This window comes from Xenopus laevis, chromosome 4S (genome assembly GCF_017654675.1).
Source record: "Xenopus laevis strain J_2021 chromosome 4S, Xenopus_laevis_v10.1, whole genome shotgun sequence".
NCBI lineage: Eukaryota > Metazoa > Chordata > Amphibia > Anura > Pipidae > Xenopus > Xenopus laevis.
In genome coordinates, this window is record NC_054378.1 from 2,189,261 (window position 1) to 2,209,119 (window position 19,859).

Sequence of the window (19,859 nt, forward strand, 5' to 3'; positions counted from 1 at the left end):
CTTTTCTTCGCTTCGGGACTTCAATTTCAGCTGTTTTGACTTCGGGTCTTTTCGCTGCTGCAGGACTTTGGCTGTTAAGCTTTTCAGCACTTCCGCATTTCAGCTGTTCGGGACTTTGGAAGGGCTGCTCGGCTTCTCTTTCGGAAAGTTCAGCACTGTTGGGTCACCCTTCAGGCCTGGGCCCGGTACACTTGTACCCCCTGATGGTGGCCCTGCATGTACATATTAGAAATGAGTGTCCCTTTATCCCGTTTCGTGGCAACAAGGTGAGACATAATCACCTGGTAAAGAAAACAAGCACATCACAACATGCATCTCAATTTACAAGATATGTTGGCACATGCAACTCGCACACGGCAGGTCTCCTAGGCAGTGAATGAGGAGAAATAAGGTAGGAATGATAAAACTGTCACAACAGCGCAATTCTAAGCTGTGAATAAAATAAGGGATTCGTAAACAAGGCAAAGATGTAATTCCCTTGTCTGCTCACTCTCTTCTCTACTGACTGGCACAGATGCAAACACAATTCAGCAGTTATCAACTACCATATTTAGGCTCTAGATTAAAGATCCAACGGAGCTCAACAGAGAATACCCAGGAGCAGACCTGTCACCCTTAGCCATTCTCTCTGGGCATACAGATTATTTGTATCTCATAAAAAGAAGAGGAATATATACTAAATGCAGTACATACATTTTTAATAACATAAAAAAAAAATGACTTGGGGAACTGCATATTATTGCATATTATTCATATAAATCTATAGCACACTCCATTGCGTGGGTATTCCTCCCTGGTGGATATTTCTGAATCAAAGAAATAAATGACAAGTTTTTTGCTTCTATTGATATAAATTATTATGGAAACAGATAGAAAAAAAAGCCTTATCCAAGGTCTACCGGCTGGAGAAATTTGAGTGATTTTGTTGGTGAGGGTTATAAAAGAAAAGAAAAGAATACTGTATATAAGAATTAGGTGTCAGACCTTCTCTTTTATAATAAATGTAGGCTACTCAAAGCAGACTTGAGGCATAGGAAGAGAAATGTCTAACAAATGAATGGTGCTTGTACCGAATGCTTTTGCCATAGGAAATGGGAAAATCTTTGGTTAAATATATTGGGCAGGAAGATGGTAAATAAATACTTGGAAACCTGTTAAAGTGAAGGTAAATAAATACTTGGAAACCTGTTAAAGTGAAGGCTGTTGCAAATGGACCCTTTCTGGGTATTACGTGTCATTTTTCAAGAAAGAGGAGTGAACTGCACACGAACACAGAATAAATAGGTTTTCCCAAATGTAACATCATAGTCTTTATTGAATATACAGCAATCATTCTAAATAATTGGTGAATTCCCCACTACAGTCATTTGATGTGTGAATGCAGAGCTCAGGCGGCATCTGTTAATTCCTTTACATAAATTGTTTTTTGTGGTTGTTTTTTTTCCCTCCCCCCACAATAATATATTTTCAGGCGCTGAAACGAGCAACGTTAAATTTAAGTAATTCATTAAGTTTCATATCTCCTGAAAAGGCCCGTGGGAATGAAGACATGAAAATGCTGTTGATTTGAACTTCTCGGTATTTCTCAACAACTCACAGGAACACAGCTGCGGAGCATCACTATAAAGTCGCATAGTGTTTTCTCTTACTGCTGCTTGATCTAATTAGACGATAGCTAATTAGTGTATACAGTATAATAGGTATATCAATGTGGAGTATAGTTTCCATTTATCTAGTCTTAAAGTTGAGTGAATAAAGAGAGGAAAGGCATATTTTGTGCAATATTAATACCGTAGGGTCTGAGTAATGAGAGATAAACAATGTGATAAGCATTTGATCGTTTAATCAGGCCACCGCAATTAATATTTTTATGGGCATGGAGCTCCCAGGAGAATTGTAGTAAAGTCCTGCACGGGTCCAATAGGAAGGACCCGTGCAGGACCTAAACCCGCTGACCTCTAACCTGACCCGCACCCACCACCCAACACATCCCCCTACCCAGAGCCACTTCCCGACCGGGACCCTATAAGTCAAACTTACCACCCGACCCAGGATCCATAAAACTGGAAGTGACATCATCTCAGAAACCAGAAGTGATGTCACTCCGAGGCACATTCATCCCGAAAGGTACAAAAAAATGTTCCATGTAGCACCCGGGAGGCACCAGTCCCGCACATTTGCCGGGTACCCAGACGGTTACCAGCGGACTACTCGCACAGTCTGGGAATCAGGGATTTTCTACCCACAATCCAACCGCTTTGCGGGTATCCGACCCGGTGCAGGATTCTACATTGTGGCTTTTTTCAGTTGTAAAAACTGGTAAGCAAAGTGTAAATGGGGCATTAGGAAAAGTGTGACTATTTATTTAACTAGGTTAATTAAGACAATAAACTTTTTAATAATACACTTTCTACTTTTTAGAAAAATGTATCTTATAAATTATCTGTAATTTATTTATTTTTTATTCTGCTTTTTTTAAATCTTTTCGATTCTATTCTATTATCTGACAATGAGTTAACCATAATTACTTAATTGTATAATTGAAATGCAAATGTGTCCAATGGAGCGCTCACTCGATAAATAACACCGAACTGTTTGATGGGTAACCGCCCCTGATGAAGTACATATTGTATATGAAACGCGTTGGGCTTATATACCGTATATACTTGAGTATAAGCCGAGTTTTTCAGCCCCCAAAATATGCTGGAAAACGCTACCTCGGCTTATACTCGGGTCAAGCGCGAAAACGGTCGCCGGCGTCTAAGAATAGTCGTCGGCGCCTAAGAATAGTCTCCAAGAATATTCACCGGCATCCAAGAATGGTTGCTGGCATCCAAAAACGAGAAGCCGGCACCTCCAATGGGAGCAGAAACCCTCAATTTTTTTATTGAAAATTACCAGAAGCTGCTGCATTTCTCACCCTAGGCTTATACTCGAGTCAATAAGCTTTCCCAGTTTTTGGAGGTAAAATTAGGTACCTCGGCTTATACTCGGGACGGCTTATACCCGAGTATATACGGTATATATATTTTTTACACAATAAAGTAAAATTAATGTATACCAACTGAGAGGAGTTACAGTATTTTACAAAAATTTGGATTGCGATCAAGAAGCTGCTTTGTACTCCAAGTACAGCCGGGGGTGAAGGTTCGGTGGACCCTAAGTGACACCTGCCTGATATGCGATCTAACATTCGTGATCCTGTAAGAGCAATCTGAGTGCGGGCCGTGCTTAATTTCCTCGCTATACTTCACCATATATGACTTTCTATCTGACAGGCACACTCCGTTGTTTGATCCTGTATCCAATTTCCCTATCTATCCGAATGTGAGTAGCACAGATCAAGCCCACCGTTCTTATTTCTGACGGTATTCTACTATTCGCTCACCTGTACCTGTTTTTGAATGCATTGGAATGATACCCCATCTCTGAAGGAGTTCTGCTTCCATACATAAAGACCAACACAGGCCAGATAAAATGTGGCTTTGAGGGGAAATCCTAGGTAAATGCCATTAAATAGGTTAAGACAAGCAATTCTACAGGAGCAGTTAAATAATATAACCCGAGAGCTGTTAAAGGCTAATTAAACAAAGCAATTAAATGATTTGCAGAATTGGATTCTATATGCAGGAATTACAGAAATGATTAATAAAGCTCAATAGAAAAGGCTATACATGACATTCAGTAATGACCCATCTATCTTCCATGGATTCTTGAGGGATAATTCTTAGTTACGCTGCACCATTTATCTCCCCCTGGTGAGTAGGTTTTCCCAGAGGTTATAAATCCTGTTAGTTTCCCAGCTGATAAATGTGTTTTGAATGCGCTCCTGCTGAGCTGTGAGACAAATGTTTTCAAGTCGGGTTAAGGCCCTTAATATAGTTTAGATGATCTACTCTACATCATAAAATAAATTAACAATCCTTATCACTTTTTTTATTGCGGTTCCTTGAGAAGCATAAGGTCAAGGGCACGTGTTATGTATCCAATGCAGATCCGCTTCTCTCCACTGGATTACAAAGTGCAGACAGAGAGAAGTGCTGGATACATAACATTTGCCTTTGCCCTTAGTATGAAGTCATAGGGGGCATTTTTCTGCCCGTATATTTCAGCCAACAGAGAAGCTGCAAAAACTGCCCCTACCAACTTCTTTTGAATATAATGTGACGTGGCTGAAAACATCAGTACTGGCTCATTCCACCCTAAAAATGTGTAGTAGAGCCTTTTTCATCTGGTGCACAATCTTTTACTTAAAGGAGAAGGAAAGGTTAAAAGTAAGTAAGCTTTATCAGAAAGGTCTATATAAATACACCAGTAAAGCCTCAAAGTAATGCTGCTCTGAGTCCTCTGTCAAAAGAAACAGCACATTTCTTTCCTTCTATTGTGTACTCATGGGCTTCTGTATCAGACTTCCTGTTTTCAGCTTAAACCTCCAGGGCTAGGGCTTGAGCATGCTCAGTTTGCTCTTCTCTCCCTCCTCCCCTCCCTGCTGTAATCTGAGCCCAGAGCTGTGAGTGAGCAGGGAGAGACTCAGGCAGGAAGTGATGTCAAACCAAGCTAATATGGCAGTTGCTGCCCTAAGCAAACAGTAAGAGTTCTAGAGCTGTTTACTCAGGTATAGTAAAACATTCTACAGAATAAATATAACATTCCAGCTAACAATACTGTGGCTAATCTATAGGCAATAAACTGCCACGGTAGCTTTTCTTCTCCTTTAAACACTGCTTTTTTCATCTTACTGCTCTTCAGGGTTGTGATGTCTAAATTGAATATTGTGTTGGGATTAATATCAGAAGGTTTTTGTTCATGAACAGTCCGGCCATTGTTATACCCCGACCATGTCCAAATGTGTTAAAGGGTGGACCTCAAAATTCTGAAAACCACTCGAAAACAACTCTAGAAGGTGCAGATGGTGTGCTGCTACAAGAGTATATATTCACAAGAACAATCTAAATGAAAACCCTCCACTCTGCAATAAACACACAATGTAAATTATATGTTAATGTGCTCCAATAATGGGAGGTACATTTCCAATACCTTTAAGCTTATGTGTGAGCATCCAATGACCATATTAAACTTCCATCAGGGACCAGTTATCCAGCTATTCAATGAGACGGAAGTGCATGTCAGACCATGGAAGTTGGAGAAGATTATTAGGAGAAGGTGATGGAGAACAGAAGAGAAAAGCTGCTAATTACAGGAGATGGTCAGCACGGTTTTATTTTGACCAAACATACGTCTGGACTGAATTCACTAACCTTCACCATTATGAGTCATTTTGCAGTGCTACTAGTCCAGTATATATATTTATATATATATATATATATACAGTGTCGGATTGGCACGGGCCAGACCCCCTCTCCTGTTGCTCGGTTTTTTTTTTTCTTTCTTTTTTAAAAACGATCTTCGCGACGCGCATTCGCGCCGATGGGGCATCTGCGCCCCAAGGGGATGGTGCACAGCAGAGCGCAGCACCGCACGGTGCGCACAGGGGGACGGGGGGGCCTGTAGGGGGCCCTGGACTGCAGTCCCGGTGGGCCCCGGGCCCCCCAGTCCGACCCTGTATATATATATATATTTTATGTACAACAATATTCAGAACCAAAAAAAAAGGAGGAGAAATCATGGGGTCTCTTATAAAACCAGAACAATACAGAATTTTCCAATCTTTGTGGGTCCTGTAGTAGAGGACAGCTGTTCACTACCGGCATAAGGGGACTGTTTCACCCCCAATGACTTTACATAGAGTAAAGAGAATAGCAGAGAGGTTATTAGATAAATACCAATACACACGGGGGAAGCAGTTGAGTGAGGGGATCCTAAATCAACAACACAGTTCAGATTGGAGATTAAAAAGAGAGCGAGGTATGAAGGACAGTCTAGTTAATTCCGCCTGTTCATCGATCAAAATCTTTATGAATTAATTTGCCCTCTGTCAGTCAGAAGGGCAGACAGAACCTAATGAATAGTGTAGAATCAGCAAGAGCTGCTCATGAATACACAGCAATTACTGCTTAATTATTTGTTAACTCACATGACACGTTCCGGCAAGTGGACTGAAAGAAACTCGTAGAAGCTGCACTTTTTTTTTGTTTTCCCTATTATGAATTATTTATCTGAGGGACAAATAATGTGTTAAATTGATTTTTACTGATGCGTGATACTTTTAATTACCCAAAGCTGCTATTCATTTAAAACACTATTATGAGTAGTGATGAGGGAAATGTTTTGCCAAGTTTCACCTGGAAATTACGCCCGTAGTGCACCTATTCACTATTCAACCTGTGGTGGGCTCTTAATGATGCTGAAATTCTGGGGAAAAAACACTGCATTGTGGGAAGAAAATATGGAGATATGTCTTAGTAAACTGCACGTTGCACAACAGTCATAAAAGATTCCTAAAGATTCCTTAAAGGGCGAAGTGACTAACTTCGCCGATTTCCAAATGGGCGCAGGCGTCACTTCGCTAGCAAAGGAGATAGACACCAGTGTTGCTTCACACTCGAACGCCAGGTGAATTTTCGTTCTGTCGAACAGATGAAACTACGCAAATTCAGTAAGATGCGGATTTTACTGAACATTCGCCAGATTTGCATTCGCCAGCTCATACCAGGCGAAGTGCAATAGTGCGGAGTGTATAGATCTTCCTCAATTTGTAGTACAAAAAGTCGCAAAACCGCTGGCGTCTTTTCCTTGATAGCCTGCAAAGGTTTGTAATATTTTTTTGGGGTACCCTGGTTCCCCCCTCAATTTTCTAACATATGGAACATAAACTATACAGTGGGCTCATGTGTAGGGCAATATAACAACTCTATTGTCTTTATTAAGGTTCCCTGGACTTGTGTAATTTAATGTATTTGCTGCGACATATACGTCCATTCAACTTTATCATTTCCCGCCATATGCAAATTAGGCAACGCTAGTGCATCTTCGCTTCATTACCGAAGTAACGATAATTCAGCAGAGTTCCGTGCCCTGGACGGGAATTGGCGTTGTCCTAGAAAATTTACACCTGGCGAAATGTTGTGACGAATTTTTGCCGGTTAGAGAATTTGCCCCTATATTTCTACATGTAAAACAGCAATTATCACACCCATGGAAATACATTTTTTTGCTTTTCTAAAAGCAGGTTCTTCATTACTGAGGGTCAACATAGACATTTAGCGATATCAGTATCTATAAAATTATCTTAAGGAACTGACCTTTACACAAACGCTTTTTTATTTTGGGTGAACTCATTCTATCTGCTGAACTTGATTTAAATGATTATGCCAGGCCACCCGCAACATTACCAGCATATCAGAGTAATTTAGCAGACACTGCTTTTGTATTGTTGCACAATTCGCCAAGGAAAAAACGCATATGTTCATTTATGTGTTAAAAAACACTATCTATCCTCCCGAGATAACGGATGTCATCACGGAGCTGAAAACTCTATGTACAAATGAAGCTATTGCTTTTAAATTTGATAGCGTGAGGAATCGTACGAATTTTTTGTCAAAATGGAAAATTTTCATGAATAACTTTTCTCAAACTGATAGATCCAAACTTGACTCAATTCTTTATTCACCATAGATCCATGACATTAAAATTATATGACACTAGCTAGTACTATTACGAAAATAATAAGATCTAGATTAGGACTACATTTTAGACAATAGTCCTACAATATCCATTTTCACTATAGTTTGCACTTGTTGTACTAGAAATTTGATCTATTTTTTTTTTTTTTTTTTAATGAATATATTAGAATGCTTGTATTAATTACCTTATTAATTATGCATTTGTTTTGCGTGTATTTTTGTTGTTATGGTACATTTATGTCATTGATGTAACTATTTATTTATAAAAGAATAAAAAAACAAAACAAAAAACAAAAAAACAAAAACACTATCAAAGAGTGAAGTTAATAGTGAAGTTCCGCCACTAGAGTGAAATTCTGCCACTCTCCATTCATTTCTATGGGATTTTTATAGGCGTATTTATCAAAGGGTGAACTTTCATTTTTCGCAATGATAAATACGCCTTTCAAAATCCCATAGAAATGAATTGAGAGCTCCGGAATTTCACTCTAGTGGCGGAACTTCACTCTTTGATAAATTTACCCCTAAGAGCACAGGTTTGATTTATTAAGGAAGAACATTTTTGAAACCAATCGCCTTGCAAACACTTCTCAACCGTGGTAAAGATGAGGCCATTTGCATTATATCAACTCAGCATAAGAATGCAGAGGCGATAATTATTCACAGCTAATGACTTTAATCAGGTCAAAACGAATTTAATGGACAAGTATTATATTCATGCTCTGGACTTATACATATGAATTAAGAGCATATGGGTTTCCAAAAGGAAAATAAGCCGATTTATGGAGCGCGGACAAAAGCTCTTGTTAGTTAAAGCTCTTTATTCTTTTAATAAACAGGGTGATTTATGGTCTCCAGAGATGAATTTTCTGCCTAGAGGTAGCAGAGGAGAGAGGGGAGGAGGGGAGGTGGAGGATACCCAGTGTGTACGCTGCCCTCTACCCAAGGAAAATCGAGGTCGGTGCATCTGAAAACAAACAAGAAGGTGTGCCAGAGTGCCGAGTACTTAAAGCTAATAAATGCCCAGCTCAGAAAATTATTTGTCACTGCGCAATCCTTAAAAGCCAGCGGGAGAGCTTTCCAAATTTGAAAAAAAAGCATTGATTCAAAGAGGAGAGGATAAAATAAAAGTATTAAAAAAAACAACAAAGAGAGAATGAAGGGAAAGCGAAAGGAAGTCATTAGAGGAGATAGTCTCATGCGGCTCTTAAACTGGAGAGAATTTCGTATTAATTTATGAAGATAAAGTGCTATTATATATATATATATATATATATATATATATATATATATATATATATATATATATATATATATATACTTTTTTCATCCAAATTAGCAAAGACTAACATTTTCCTCCTGCCAAGAGATACATATAGTTGTCTGTCTGGCTCCACAAACGAATAAGAAAATATTGCCTTTGCTTTTCTTACATATTTCTGTTGCCCATATTTACTTTGCATCGTATAGTCCAATAAATCAGAATGGGACAGTATGTTTTGTAATGTAAAAAAAATGTAATGGGTGGTATAATAAGCATGCGTCATTTTCAAGTTTACGAATTAACCATCGCTTATTGAGAGTTTATCAAATTTGTTGCACCAGAAATTATGTGCATGGTGCCCCATTTTGCACTGATTTTTAAAAATAAAATCTTGATTTCATTCTTAGAGGAATAGTTGATATGTTTGTAGGTACCCTGAGGTTTAGATATGTTTACTCAGGCAGTTTCCCCTGTGTTTGGACACCTAAGTGGTCCTTTGATTCACCCAAGGAGCTGTCTCTCTTCCTAGGCCCATAGTAGTTCAAGGTTTGCCCAATTGGTGGGTGTGAGAGGGAGGCTCAGGGAAGCTAGTGAGCAGTCCTTCGCTCCAACAAGGAGGAATAGTGGGGGTTAGGACCATGTGGTGTATGTAGACCACTAGTGCATATAGGACCATATAGGGTTTCAAGATACCAGGCTGAGTATCTCTCAGGGAGGAATTGCTTCGGAAGTAATAGCAAGTGAAGCTCTTGAGGTGCTTATAATAGTCAGCAAAATGTATTAAATCAACATTGCCATTCTACCCAAAGGACATTTCCCAAGACCAAGGCACAAATACAGCCACTCCCACAAATTCAAGGGAAAATCAAGTGATTAAGATTCCGAAATCATGAATATCCCTTTTTAAGAATAATTAGCTCAGTTATATGAGTTAAATTACCTAGACTAGGGTGAAAAAAAGATTACATATTTATAATGAATAAGCAAAGAGAGGTTGGAGGACCTTCTCATCCAAAGCAGAAATATGGCAGTTGAGTAATGGGGTAATTCCCGTTTACAAAGAAAAGTCATAGGTACATGACAAGGTCAAGCCCTGAGTGAATTAATGATCAACATTCTAGACCTCAGCCTGGAAGAGAACAAAGTACAAAAAAAGCAGATATTTGGTACCTGGAATAGGCCTAATAGACATAGAGATAGTCAAAACTTGTGTTACTACTAACTACTATTAAAATGTATTAATTACTGTTCTGATTAATAAGCTGTAATTGCCTAGCTGTAAGCGGCAAGGTCTCTTTCATTTGTATTCTTCTAACATACTTTTTTTTTTGGTTGGATTCTGACCTTAAAGGGTAGAAAAAGACACTGATGAATAAAGGAAACTCTATAAATAGTAGAAATCACAATGGCTTTCCCTTTCATGAAAGAGTTTATTCTGGAAATAATGAAAAACGTGAATTGATTTCTACCATTTTCCTCAAAATCTCCTGAATGAAACTTCTAGAATTTGGTTAATAAAATCACAGGGAAATAGGAGTGGGTTCTGTTACAGTGTCAGTCCCAGGGAGAGATGCTGCTGCTGCTGCTTGAAAAGCGCTCCCCAAAGGTAATGGATGTCAGTGGTGCCGCAACATACACAATGCAATTTATCTCCTGACAGCTGGCTAACGAGAGGTTCCCCTTCTACCTGTGCCTCCCTCCTCTTGGCTTTAACTCGTTTTCTCCTTTCTCAGGCCTCTTTATCTTACCATAGCTGCTTCTTCTTCTTTCACACTTTCTACAATGCTCTCAAAAACACTTCTACTGCTCTAAAGAGGACAAACTGATCAACAAATACAAATCACAAATCAGTGTTTGGGCTTTTAGGGTCAGGGCACACGCTCTGATTTGGGGAGATTAGTCGCCCCGCGATAAATCTCCTCTTCTTCGGGTAGACTAATCTCCACAAACTGCCTCCCGCCAGCTAGAATGTAAATCTCCGGCGGGAGCCGGATCGATATTTTCTGGTCGTTTGAAGTTTCCTAGTGAGGCAACTTCGTAAAACAGATCGCTGGCCTGAGCAGGCAGGCAGGGTAAAGTGGAACCTAGAGGTCAGGTCTAGTAAGGATAGGCTACTCACCTTAAAGGAGAAGGAAAGTCTTTCTCCACTTAGGAGGCTCCTACGGGGAGTGTGAGTGGGATTAAGATCCCGGGTATTAATTGGCCAGAGTTGGGACTAAGTGTACAGACCTAGGGTTTCCCCTGGGTTCCACTTAGGGTAGAGGCTGAAAGCTGAGTGTACCTTCATTGCTGCGGTGTATGTTCTTTTCCTTGCGGAGACTAATACTGACCATTGGTGCTTGGTTAAGTTACAAGAACCACTGGCCCCCAATTATTGTACACTGCACATATTTACAGTTTTACTACACCCTGCCTCCACACCGTTGCGAGGGCTTACCCCCTGAGAATTAAGGCCTCATCCGGAGCAAAGTATTTGGGTAAAGCTTATAGTTAGAGACCGGTGCCACTCAATTTATTGTAGCATTACATATACATATAGCGAGCTTCTTGTTACCTTTAAAAGAATTCAAGTTGACATTAATGGGAAATTGGTGCAGTATTAAACTTCTGTGCTACATACTTATATGATGTAGACATGTGAAGGATGTGAATGAGGACACTCATTAATTCTGCAGGTTTCTCTCCTGCAGCTAAAAGCCTCCTCCTCGTTTCCCCAAACAGCACTCTTGCATTCTGTAAGTGCTTAGCGCTTCCTCTTAAAAGCTCTTCATGCCTTTTTAGATTTTTTTTTAATTAAGCTTTTAGTAAAAATGGAAGGAACCTATGAGGTTTGGAAGTTCCCATATATCATCTATACATAAAATTGATCCTTCGTGAAATCAGAGCGGTCAGTCACAACCTTTAAATGTAGGACAAATAATGCAAGCAGCCCATTACCATTTCTATTGCGATCACACTACCTACCATGCAGAAGAAAGTGAATCCCAAAGGTCCCCAAATTAAGATTCCGCATTTTCTCCTCATATTTGCTCCACCTAATGACGAATGACTGTAACTGGAGGTGGATTTGGAATTGGAATAAGGTTTCCAAGATCAATACATAATAATAATAATAATAATAATAATAAAAACAGCTTTAGCCAGTATTAAGGCATGGTCTTACCTTCAGTGTCCTTTTCTTAACCTGTTTTGAACCTGAAGCATTAATGTGATTTACCTGCATTGACGATGGCATCAACTTCCAGTTTTGTTATGTCTCCCCTAAAAAGGGATATTTTGTCATCCAGAGCTTTGTTCTTGGGATACTTCCCCTCCTCCGGTTGTTTGATGTTCGCTTCTATAGGGTAAAGAAAATACTGTATTATGATGGGTCACAAACCACCAAAACCCCCTGAGGCCAAGCTATAAAGTAACTTCTTTTTACAAGCCTCACAATAATTGTTTATAATTTGATAATTTCAGAAGCATTAAAAAATTGGGATATATGGTTCAAAAGGGTGTTAGTGTTCAGTGTCGAATTTTGGTCAAAACTCAAAAATTCGAGTTGGGAATAATCCAAATTCGAGATGTGTCATACCTGGATCCTGGGAACAATTTGAATTCGATTATTCGCCACCTAAAACCTGCCAAGTTCATGTGAAAGTCAATGGCAGAGGTCCAGTGACCCATTTGAAGATGTTAATAGCCTTCATGACATTTGAGTTGTTTTTCGGAAAAAAACTCGATTCGAGTTTAGTCGGATTTGATTCTGGGTCTGCAATATTCGTTCGAGTTTGAGCTATTCCAGTTTTTTGCCAAATAAGATAGTAGTCAAATTTCAAGGTCATCCGAGTTCATTCAAATGAAAAAAAACTAACATTCGACCTTTGATAAATCTGCACCATACTTATCAACTTACACACCACAAATGCTATATTTTATTCAACTATTTTCTAGTTTTTACCATTTCCTTAAATTGAAAGTGTTTCTTCACCTAAAATTATATTTTGTATAGTGAAAGACTGTGTAATTCTAAACAACTTTTCCATTTATATATATTTATTACAAATTTCTAATGATTTGAAAGTTTAAATCTGTCTGCTTACATTTTCTGTACTCCTGAAACAATACTGCAAGCCTGCTAATAAAAGGCGATTAAACAACCTGAGGAAGACTTGGCTCTTGTTAGAATGTTTTAAGAATTAAGGTAGCCATAGACGCAGCAATATTCGGTGTATCTATGGCGGGAGATGAGCCAATCAATATCAGTAGAAGACTTGGATATCGGTAGGCTCGTTGATCGTGCTGGCCGGAAAATTTTGATTTGGCGCCTTTGAAGGCTCATGAACGTCGGCCATTGTTAGAACTGAATCGTCAGAAACAGGTAGAATTCTATTGTTTCTATCAGAATATCTGACAATTCTGCTCTAAAAGTTAGGGGCAAATTTACCTAGGGGCAAATATCGAATATCGAAGTCGAAGGATTTTGCGCAATTCGTTCAATTGAATGATCGAAGGAATAATTGTTCGATCGAACGATTAAATCCTTCGAATCTAACGATTCGAAGGATTTTAATCCATCGATCGAAGGATTATCCTTCGATCAGAAAATTGTTTGGAAGCCTTTGGGACCTTCCCCATAGGCTAACATTGGCCTCGGTAGGTTTTAGGTGGCAAACTAGGGGGTCAAAGTATTTTTTAAAGAGACAGTACTTCGACTATCGAATGGTTGAATAGTCGAACGATTTTTAGTTCGAATCGTTCGAATTGAAGTCGAAGGTCGAAGTAGCCCATTTGATGGTCGAAGTAGCCAAAAAAAACATTCGAAATTCGAACTATTTTTCCTCTATTCCTTCACTCGAACTAAGTAAATGGGCCCCTTAGTATTTTTTTTTTAACAATACGCTTTATTGAATAACAATGATTCATGTTATAACATTGACATTTCTCTAAGTTCAATTCCCTCGTTTGTACATTATTAGGAATGAAGTCTGCAAGGATGGAATCCAATATGTCTTCATGTTAATAATTGTTCATTTTATCAATTATTGCAATCATTGTACATATACTTATAACTGTGACAGCTATCAACTTTTTGTTTGTTTTTTAAAATTTATTAAACATTAACAACAAAATATGCAGTTTCTGTACAAAATTAAATATACTATTCTTATATCTTTTATGATGTCTAAGTCCTTTTTAAAGAGCTTGAGTATTCTGGGGGAGCCAGTTGGTTTGGCGTTGGGAATTTTATTTTTTATTTTTTTGCTATGGGTACACACACTTTACTTCAGTGCACATAGTGATTTGGGAGTCAAAGTGCCATGTCCAGCCAAGGTGACCATACTTTTAGGTATTCATCTGGGCATCCTCTTCTAGTGTAGAGTACTTTGTATAGGGGTAGGGCTAGGATTTCCATAGGGAGTTCTTGGGTGGATTTGAATCTTTCCATTTGGTAGCGATACATTTTTTGGCATAGGCTAATAGTATAAAAATGAGAGTTCTTCCGGCTCTTGTTGGAGCTAGATCTTGTACCTGATTGAGCACTGTTACCCGAGGCTCCAGTGGTATCGAGAGGTCCATTGTTAGAGAAATTAATTCTATTATGGAGGACCAGAATTGGGCTAGTTTGGGGCAAGTCCATACCATGTGAAAGAAGTGTGCCGGGGATTGGTGGCATCTAGGGCATTCATTCACATATATAGGGGAAATCCTGTGGAATCTGTTTGGAGTGATATAAGCCCACTGCCGAAACTAGATCATGAAGTATTGAGTCCAACATGTCTACTAACGTATTTGACTTCAATTACATTTACAAAAGGTTTTGAAACAGTTTTAAATTGTAAATGGCAATATTTTGGAGAATTGCTTAGAATTATACTTTCTACCATTATGCAAAGAAAATCATCTTTTGGTGGAGAACCCCTTTAAAGGTCACCCAATTATGGAACTAGGGTTCCATGCAACCGGTCCCCCCACCCCTATTCGGGACGCAATATTTATGCTGGATTGGCTCTGATGCAATCATCCAACAGGGCATGGGGGGGGAGCGGACCCAGAAGCAATTGCACCCCAAGTAGTTCCGCCCCTGAGGCCATCTATCACATAGTAAGGTGTGGACTAAACGATTGGATCACACTGACGGGGATACAGACCAATGGCATTTTCAAACCTGCCTTGATTGATTAGCAGATAAGCTGCTGATTCTATCCCTTACAATTTGATGCATTAGTTGAAATAATTTTCAGCCGGTTTCAGCCCATACTGAACAGGTTCCTCAAGTGTGTAACAATGTAACCGCCGCAGTATGATTTATTATTTGCTGGTATTTGATGCGGCTCAAAAAATTTATCAAGTTGGTTGGTGACCTTGTTTAGAGATTCACCGAGAGGGAGGAATTATGACACAATTATTTTTAAAACACAAATTATAGAAACACAGCAAATAAAATAAAAAATGGGTTATAGAAATAAACTGAAAATGTTATGATTTTAGCTATAGATTTTAGAGATAATATTTTTCACAAAGGTAAACAAACACTTTTTGCAAATATGTACATGAAAACATTGCTGGTGATTTTTTCCCCCATAATTTTTTACATTTTGGCAAAAAGAAGTTGTTTAGCCTTTCACAGGAAATTCAAAGCTTCCATCAAGTCTATGATGTAGATCCAAGTTCATAAATATTAAAAAAAAAAAAGTGAAGAATCTAGAAAAATTTGAACAGTTATATTTCATTGCGGACTCACTTTTGGCAGTGTCTTTCCAAACAGGTATTTCCTTCAATTTGATAAAATCTTTCACGCTGTAATGGTCCCTCTTTTGCTTGTTGTTTAGGCCCTTTAAGTAACCTGTATAGGAAATTAAAACAGAAATTGTTGTAGATGCTGTATTTTGTATACTAAACATAAACATGAACTGACTGCACCACAAGCCTAATCAAACAAATGATTTATGCTTTCAAAGTTGGCCACAGGGGGTCACCATCTTGTAACTTTGTTATACATCTTTGCAAGACCAAGACTGTGCACATGCTCAGTGTGATCTGGGCTGCTTAGGGATCAATCATACTTATGAACAGCAGGGGGAGCCCCCACCTTACTTCCCAGCCATGCAGAACTCAAGCAGCTTTGTTTGTTTCCTTCTAGAGCAGTCGGCGACTTTGTAGAGATTTGTATTGGATTTTATTTTTGCCTTTACATCCCCTTTACTGTTTCCAACTCCAGCTGTAGGGACAAAGATCATGGAGCCAGATTTAAACAGATAAACTGGCATTCTATTTGGAGGATTATTTTGCTGCAGCCACTGGCAGAGTTGGAGAAAGTTTCTATTAATATAAAAACTATAAAATCAACATTAGATTACATGATAACACAGGATCCAGTGCAGTCTGTATATTCTGATTATTAATCAGTCTTGCTGTATCGGCTTCTGGCAGATATTATTTGAATTGTGCTGTTTTGATCATTTAAGACGATCCCTAAGCAGCCCAGACCACACTGAGCATGTGCACAGTCTTGGTCTTGCAAAGATGTATAACAAAGTTACAAGATGGTGACCCCCTGTGGCCAACTTTGAAAGCATAAATCATTTGTTTGATTAGGCTTGTGGTGCAGTAAGTTCATGTTTATGTTTAGTATACAAAATACAGCATTTCTAGCCTTATTCTATTTTACACTTTACTTCCCTTTTAAAGGGCCTATTGACCTTCATTAGCAAAACTGTAATAACACATAAAATATCTTCAAACTTTCATAACCTGGACATGGTAATTAGGGGGTGTGGCCATAACATTGGGTTGGACAAAAAAAAATTGCATGGCAGATTTTGTCCCTCTTTCCATTTTTCCAAAGTTGGGAGGTATGCTGTTCATATTTTGTTGCAGGTATGGGACCTGTTATCTAGAATGCTTGGGACCTGGGGTTTCCGGATAACAGATCCCATACCTGTGTTTGCTTTTGAAATAACGAAACATGATAGATCATAAGTGCAAATTTGAGCACAATGGCCGTGTGTTTTCCCCAGAATTACAGCATTGTTGCAACTGCCAGGGAAAATGTGCCGCAACTACAACACAATTGTATTCACCATTCACATTCATCGGGATAAGAAAAAAATAGCTTCAACTGGAGTGAACTAAGAAACCTTGTACCAATGAAGTAAACAGACATGAGAACAGCAGCAGCAGTTTTATTTGTTTAAATATTTTACAGGCGCATCCATAGGTGATGTGGAACTATACACTGTACTGTGAAGGACCCCTAGTGGCTGTTACACATATTGCAACTGGCAAGTTCAAATCTCAACAACGCTGAGAGTTTCCAACCTACAACTGCATGGAGCAAACCTTTACTTTGTCACCCAAGTTAGAGCATAAACTTTCCTGATTATAATGGTTATGAATTGTGGCAAAGGGGCTTTTAAAAGATGCCATAGATAGTCGTTATTTTTTGGCCTATGGGGGGCTGTCTGGGCTGTTGTGTAGTTACAATGCCAGGGCCTATATGGAATCCCATTCCAAATCGGTGTATAGGCCATTGTATCAAGTTGATTTCACCCCCCAAAAATGTAGGGTGCCTAATTAAATGGGTAAGAGGTTCCATTGTTAGGGCTCGTACAAATGAGCACGTAAAGGAGAAGGACATGCACTCTGTACTCGGGGTGTCAAAAGTTAGGTATGGGATCTGTTATCCAGAAAGCTCTGAATTATGAAAAGGATCGCTCCCACTGACACCATTTTATCCAAATAATCAAAGTTTTTTTAAATGATTTCCTTTTTCTGTGTAATAATAAAACAGTCGCTTGTACTTGATCCCAACTAAGATATAATTAATCCTTATTGGAAGCAAAACCAGCCTATTGGGTTTATTTCATGTTTATATGATTTTCTAGTAGACTTAAGGTATCAAGATCCACATTACAGAAAGATCCGTTATCTGGAAAACGCCAGGTCCCGAGCATTACTGGATAACAGGTCCCATACCTGTAATAATAAAACAGTCGCTTGTACTTGATCCCAACTAAGATATAATTAATCCTTATTGGAGGCAAAACCAGCCTATTGGGTTTATTTCATGTTTATATGATTTTCTAGTAGACTTAAGGTACGAAGATCCAAATTACGGAAAGATTCCATATCCGGAAAGCTTCAGGTCCCGAGCATTCTGGATAACAGGTCCCATAGCTGGACTTACCTTCCACCCTGGGCCAGTGCTCCTATCAGGAGAAAACTGCACTAGTCTGGGGTTATTTCCAGCGAGCACCACGGAGTGATCGGCTCCTTCTTCCTTCCCATGGGAGCGAATGCGCAGTAAAGTGAAAAGTTGATCTTTAATGAAGAAGTCGACTATTTGGTTCTACTGCGCATGCGTCTGCCCTGGGAAATTTGAAGAAAGAAGAAGAAAGAAGCCGATCACTCCGTGGTGCTCACTGGAAGAAACCCCAGACCAGTGCAGTTTTCTGCTGATAGGAGCACCGGCCTGGGGTGGGAGGTAAGTGTATATATAATCTCTTGGGGGTTCCTAAATTTTGGCACCCCCAATTAAATATGCCTTTCTTTTAAAGGGGAACGATCGCAAAAATGAAAATTTTATATAAGCTTCAGCATACTGAAAATCTTTTAAAATACAATCAATTAAATATTCTGCATTGTTTCTGAAATAATCAAGTTTATCTTCACTATTCCTCTCTCAGCATCTGTTTCTCTTCATTCTGTCTTCATGCGGCAGTTGGGTGTCAGATATTAATTGACAGATCCAATATATCTTATAAGGGGGCTCCTTTTACCTAGAAGATGTATTAGAGCTCACTCTATTAAACACACCAGACATCATGTCTCTCTACATGCAGAATTTGTGCAAAAAGGCAGTTATTTTGTTAGATTTTGTTTGTACTGGAATCAGTTATTTGAGTGAGCTCTAATACATATGCTAGGAGGTTGGGTGTCAGATATTAATTGACAGTTAGATCCAATATATCTTATAGGGGGGCTCCTTTTGCCTAGAAGATGTATTAGAGGTCACTCTATTAAACTCACCAGACATCATGTCTCTCTACATGCAGGATTTGTACAAAAGGCAGTTATTTTTTTACATTTTGTTTGTACTGGAATCCGTTATTTGAGTTAGAGTCCTGCAGCGGGTCAGTACCATGCAGCAGTTGGGTGTCAGATATTCATTGACAGTTAGATCCAATATATCTTATAGGGGGGGCTCCTTTTGCCTAGAAGATGTATTAGAGCTCACTCTATTAAACTCACCAGACATCATGTCTCTCTACATGCAGGATTTGTGCAAAAGGCAGTTATTTTGTTACATTTTGTTTGTACTGGAATCAGTTATTTGAGTTAGAGTCGGGTACCCGCGGGTTACTCACAAAAAAAAGGGCACCCTGCAGAATGAGGGGAGGATTTTCAGGTGCGGGTATAGATGCAGGACTGTGGGTCGCGGGTCAGGTTGCGGATCTCATCTAAATTTCTTATCTTATGCAATATTGTCTATATTTTACTCCTTTTAAAGTTTTACAAAACGGGTTTCTGTCCCCGCCCACTTTTGATTATGTCACTTCCAGTTTGCAGCCACATCACTTCCTGTTTGATGGTGGTCGGCGGGTTGCGGATAAGGCAATTGCAGGTCCAGGTCTGGTAGCAGATCAAGGTGGGTAAATATCTGGGTCGCTGGTTGGGTCCGGGGTTTAGAAATTGGTTCTGCGCAGGACTCTAATTTGAGTGAGCTCTAATACATCTTCTAGGCAAAAGGAGCCCCCCTATAAGATATATTGGATGTAACTGTCAGTGAATATCTGACACCCAACTACTGAATGAAGAGAGAATGAAGAGAAACAGATGCTGAGAGAGGAATAGTGAACATAAACTTGATTATTTCAGAAATGATACAGAATATTTAATTGATTGTATTTAGAAAGTTTCTTATTTCAGTATGATGAATCTTATATTACATTTTCTTGCAAGTTCCCCTTTAATAGCATAGACAAATAAAAGTATATTACTGTACTACATAGAATGTAATAATATAA

At 39.0% G+C, this 19,859-nt stretch overlaps 1 protein-coding gene across 3 annotated transcripts in view; it reads right to left on the reverse strand.

Annotated features, from left to right (window-relative positions):
- macrod1.S (MACRO domain containing 1 S homeolog) overlaps nucleotides 1–19,859 on the reverse strand; it is a 220,259-nt gene that overhangs the window by 199,782 nt on the left and 618 nt on the right. For all 3 annotated transcript variants that reach the window (XM_041560764.1, XM_041560765.1, XM_018260040.2), the window contains exons 2-3: nucleotides 15,575–15,676; nucleotides 12,065–12,184 (exon numbers count right to left, since the gene is read on the reverse strand). In XM_041560764.1, coding sequence (XP_041416698.1) covers nucleotides 12,065–12,184; nucleotides 15,575–15,676 — 222 coding nt within the window. The remainder of the gene's footprint in view (nucleotides 1–12,064; nucleotides 12,185–15,574; nucleotides 15,677–19,859) is intronic.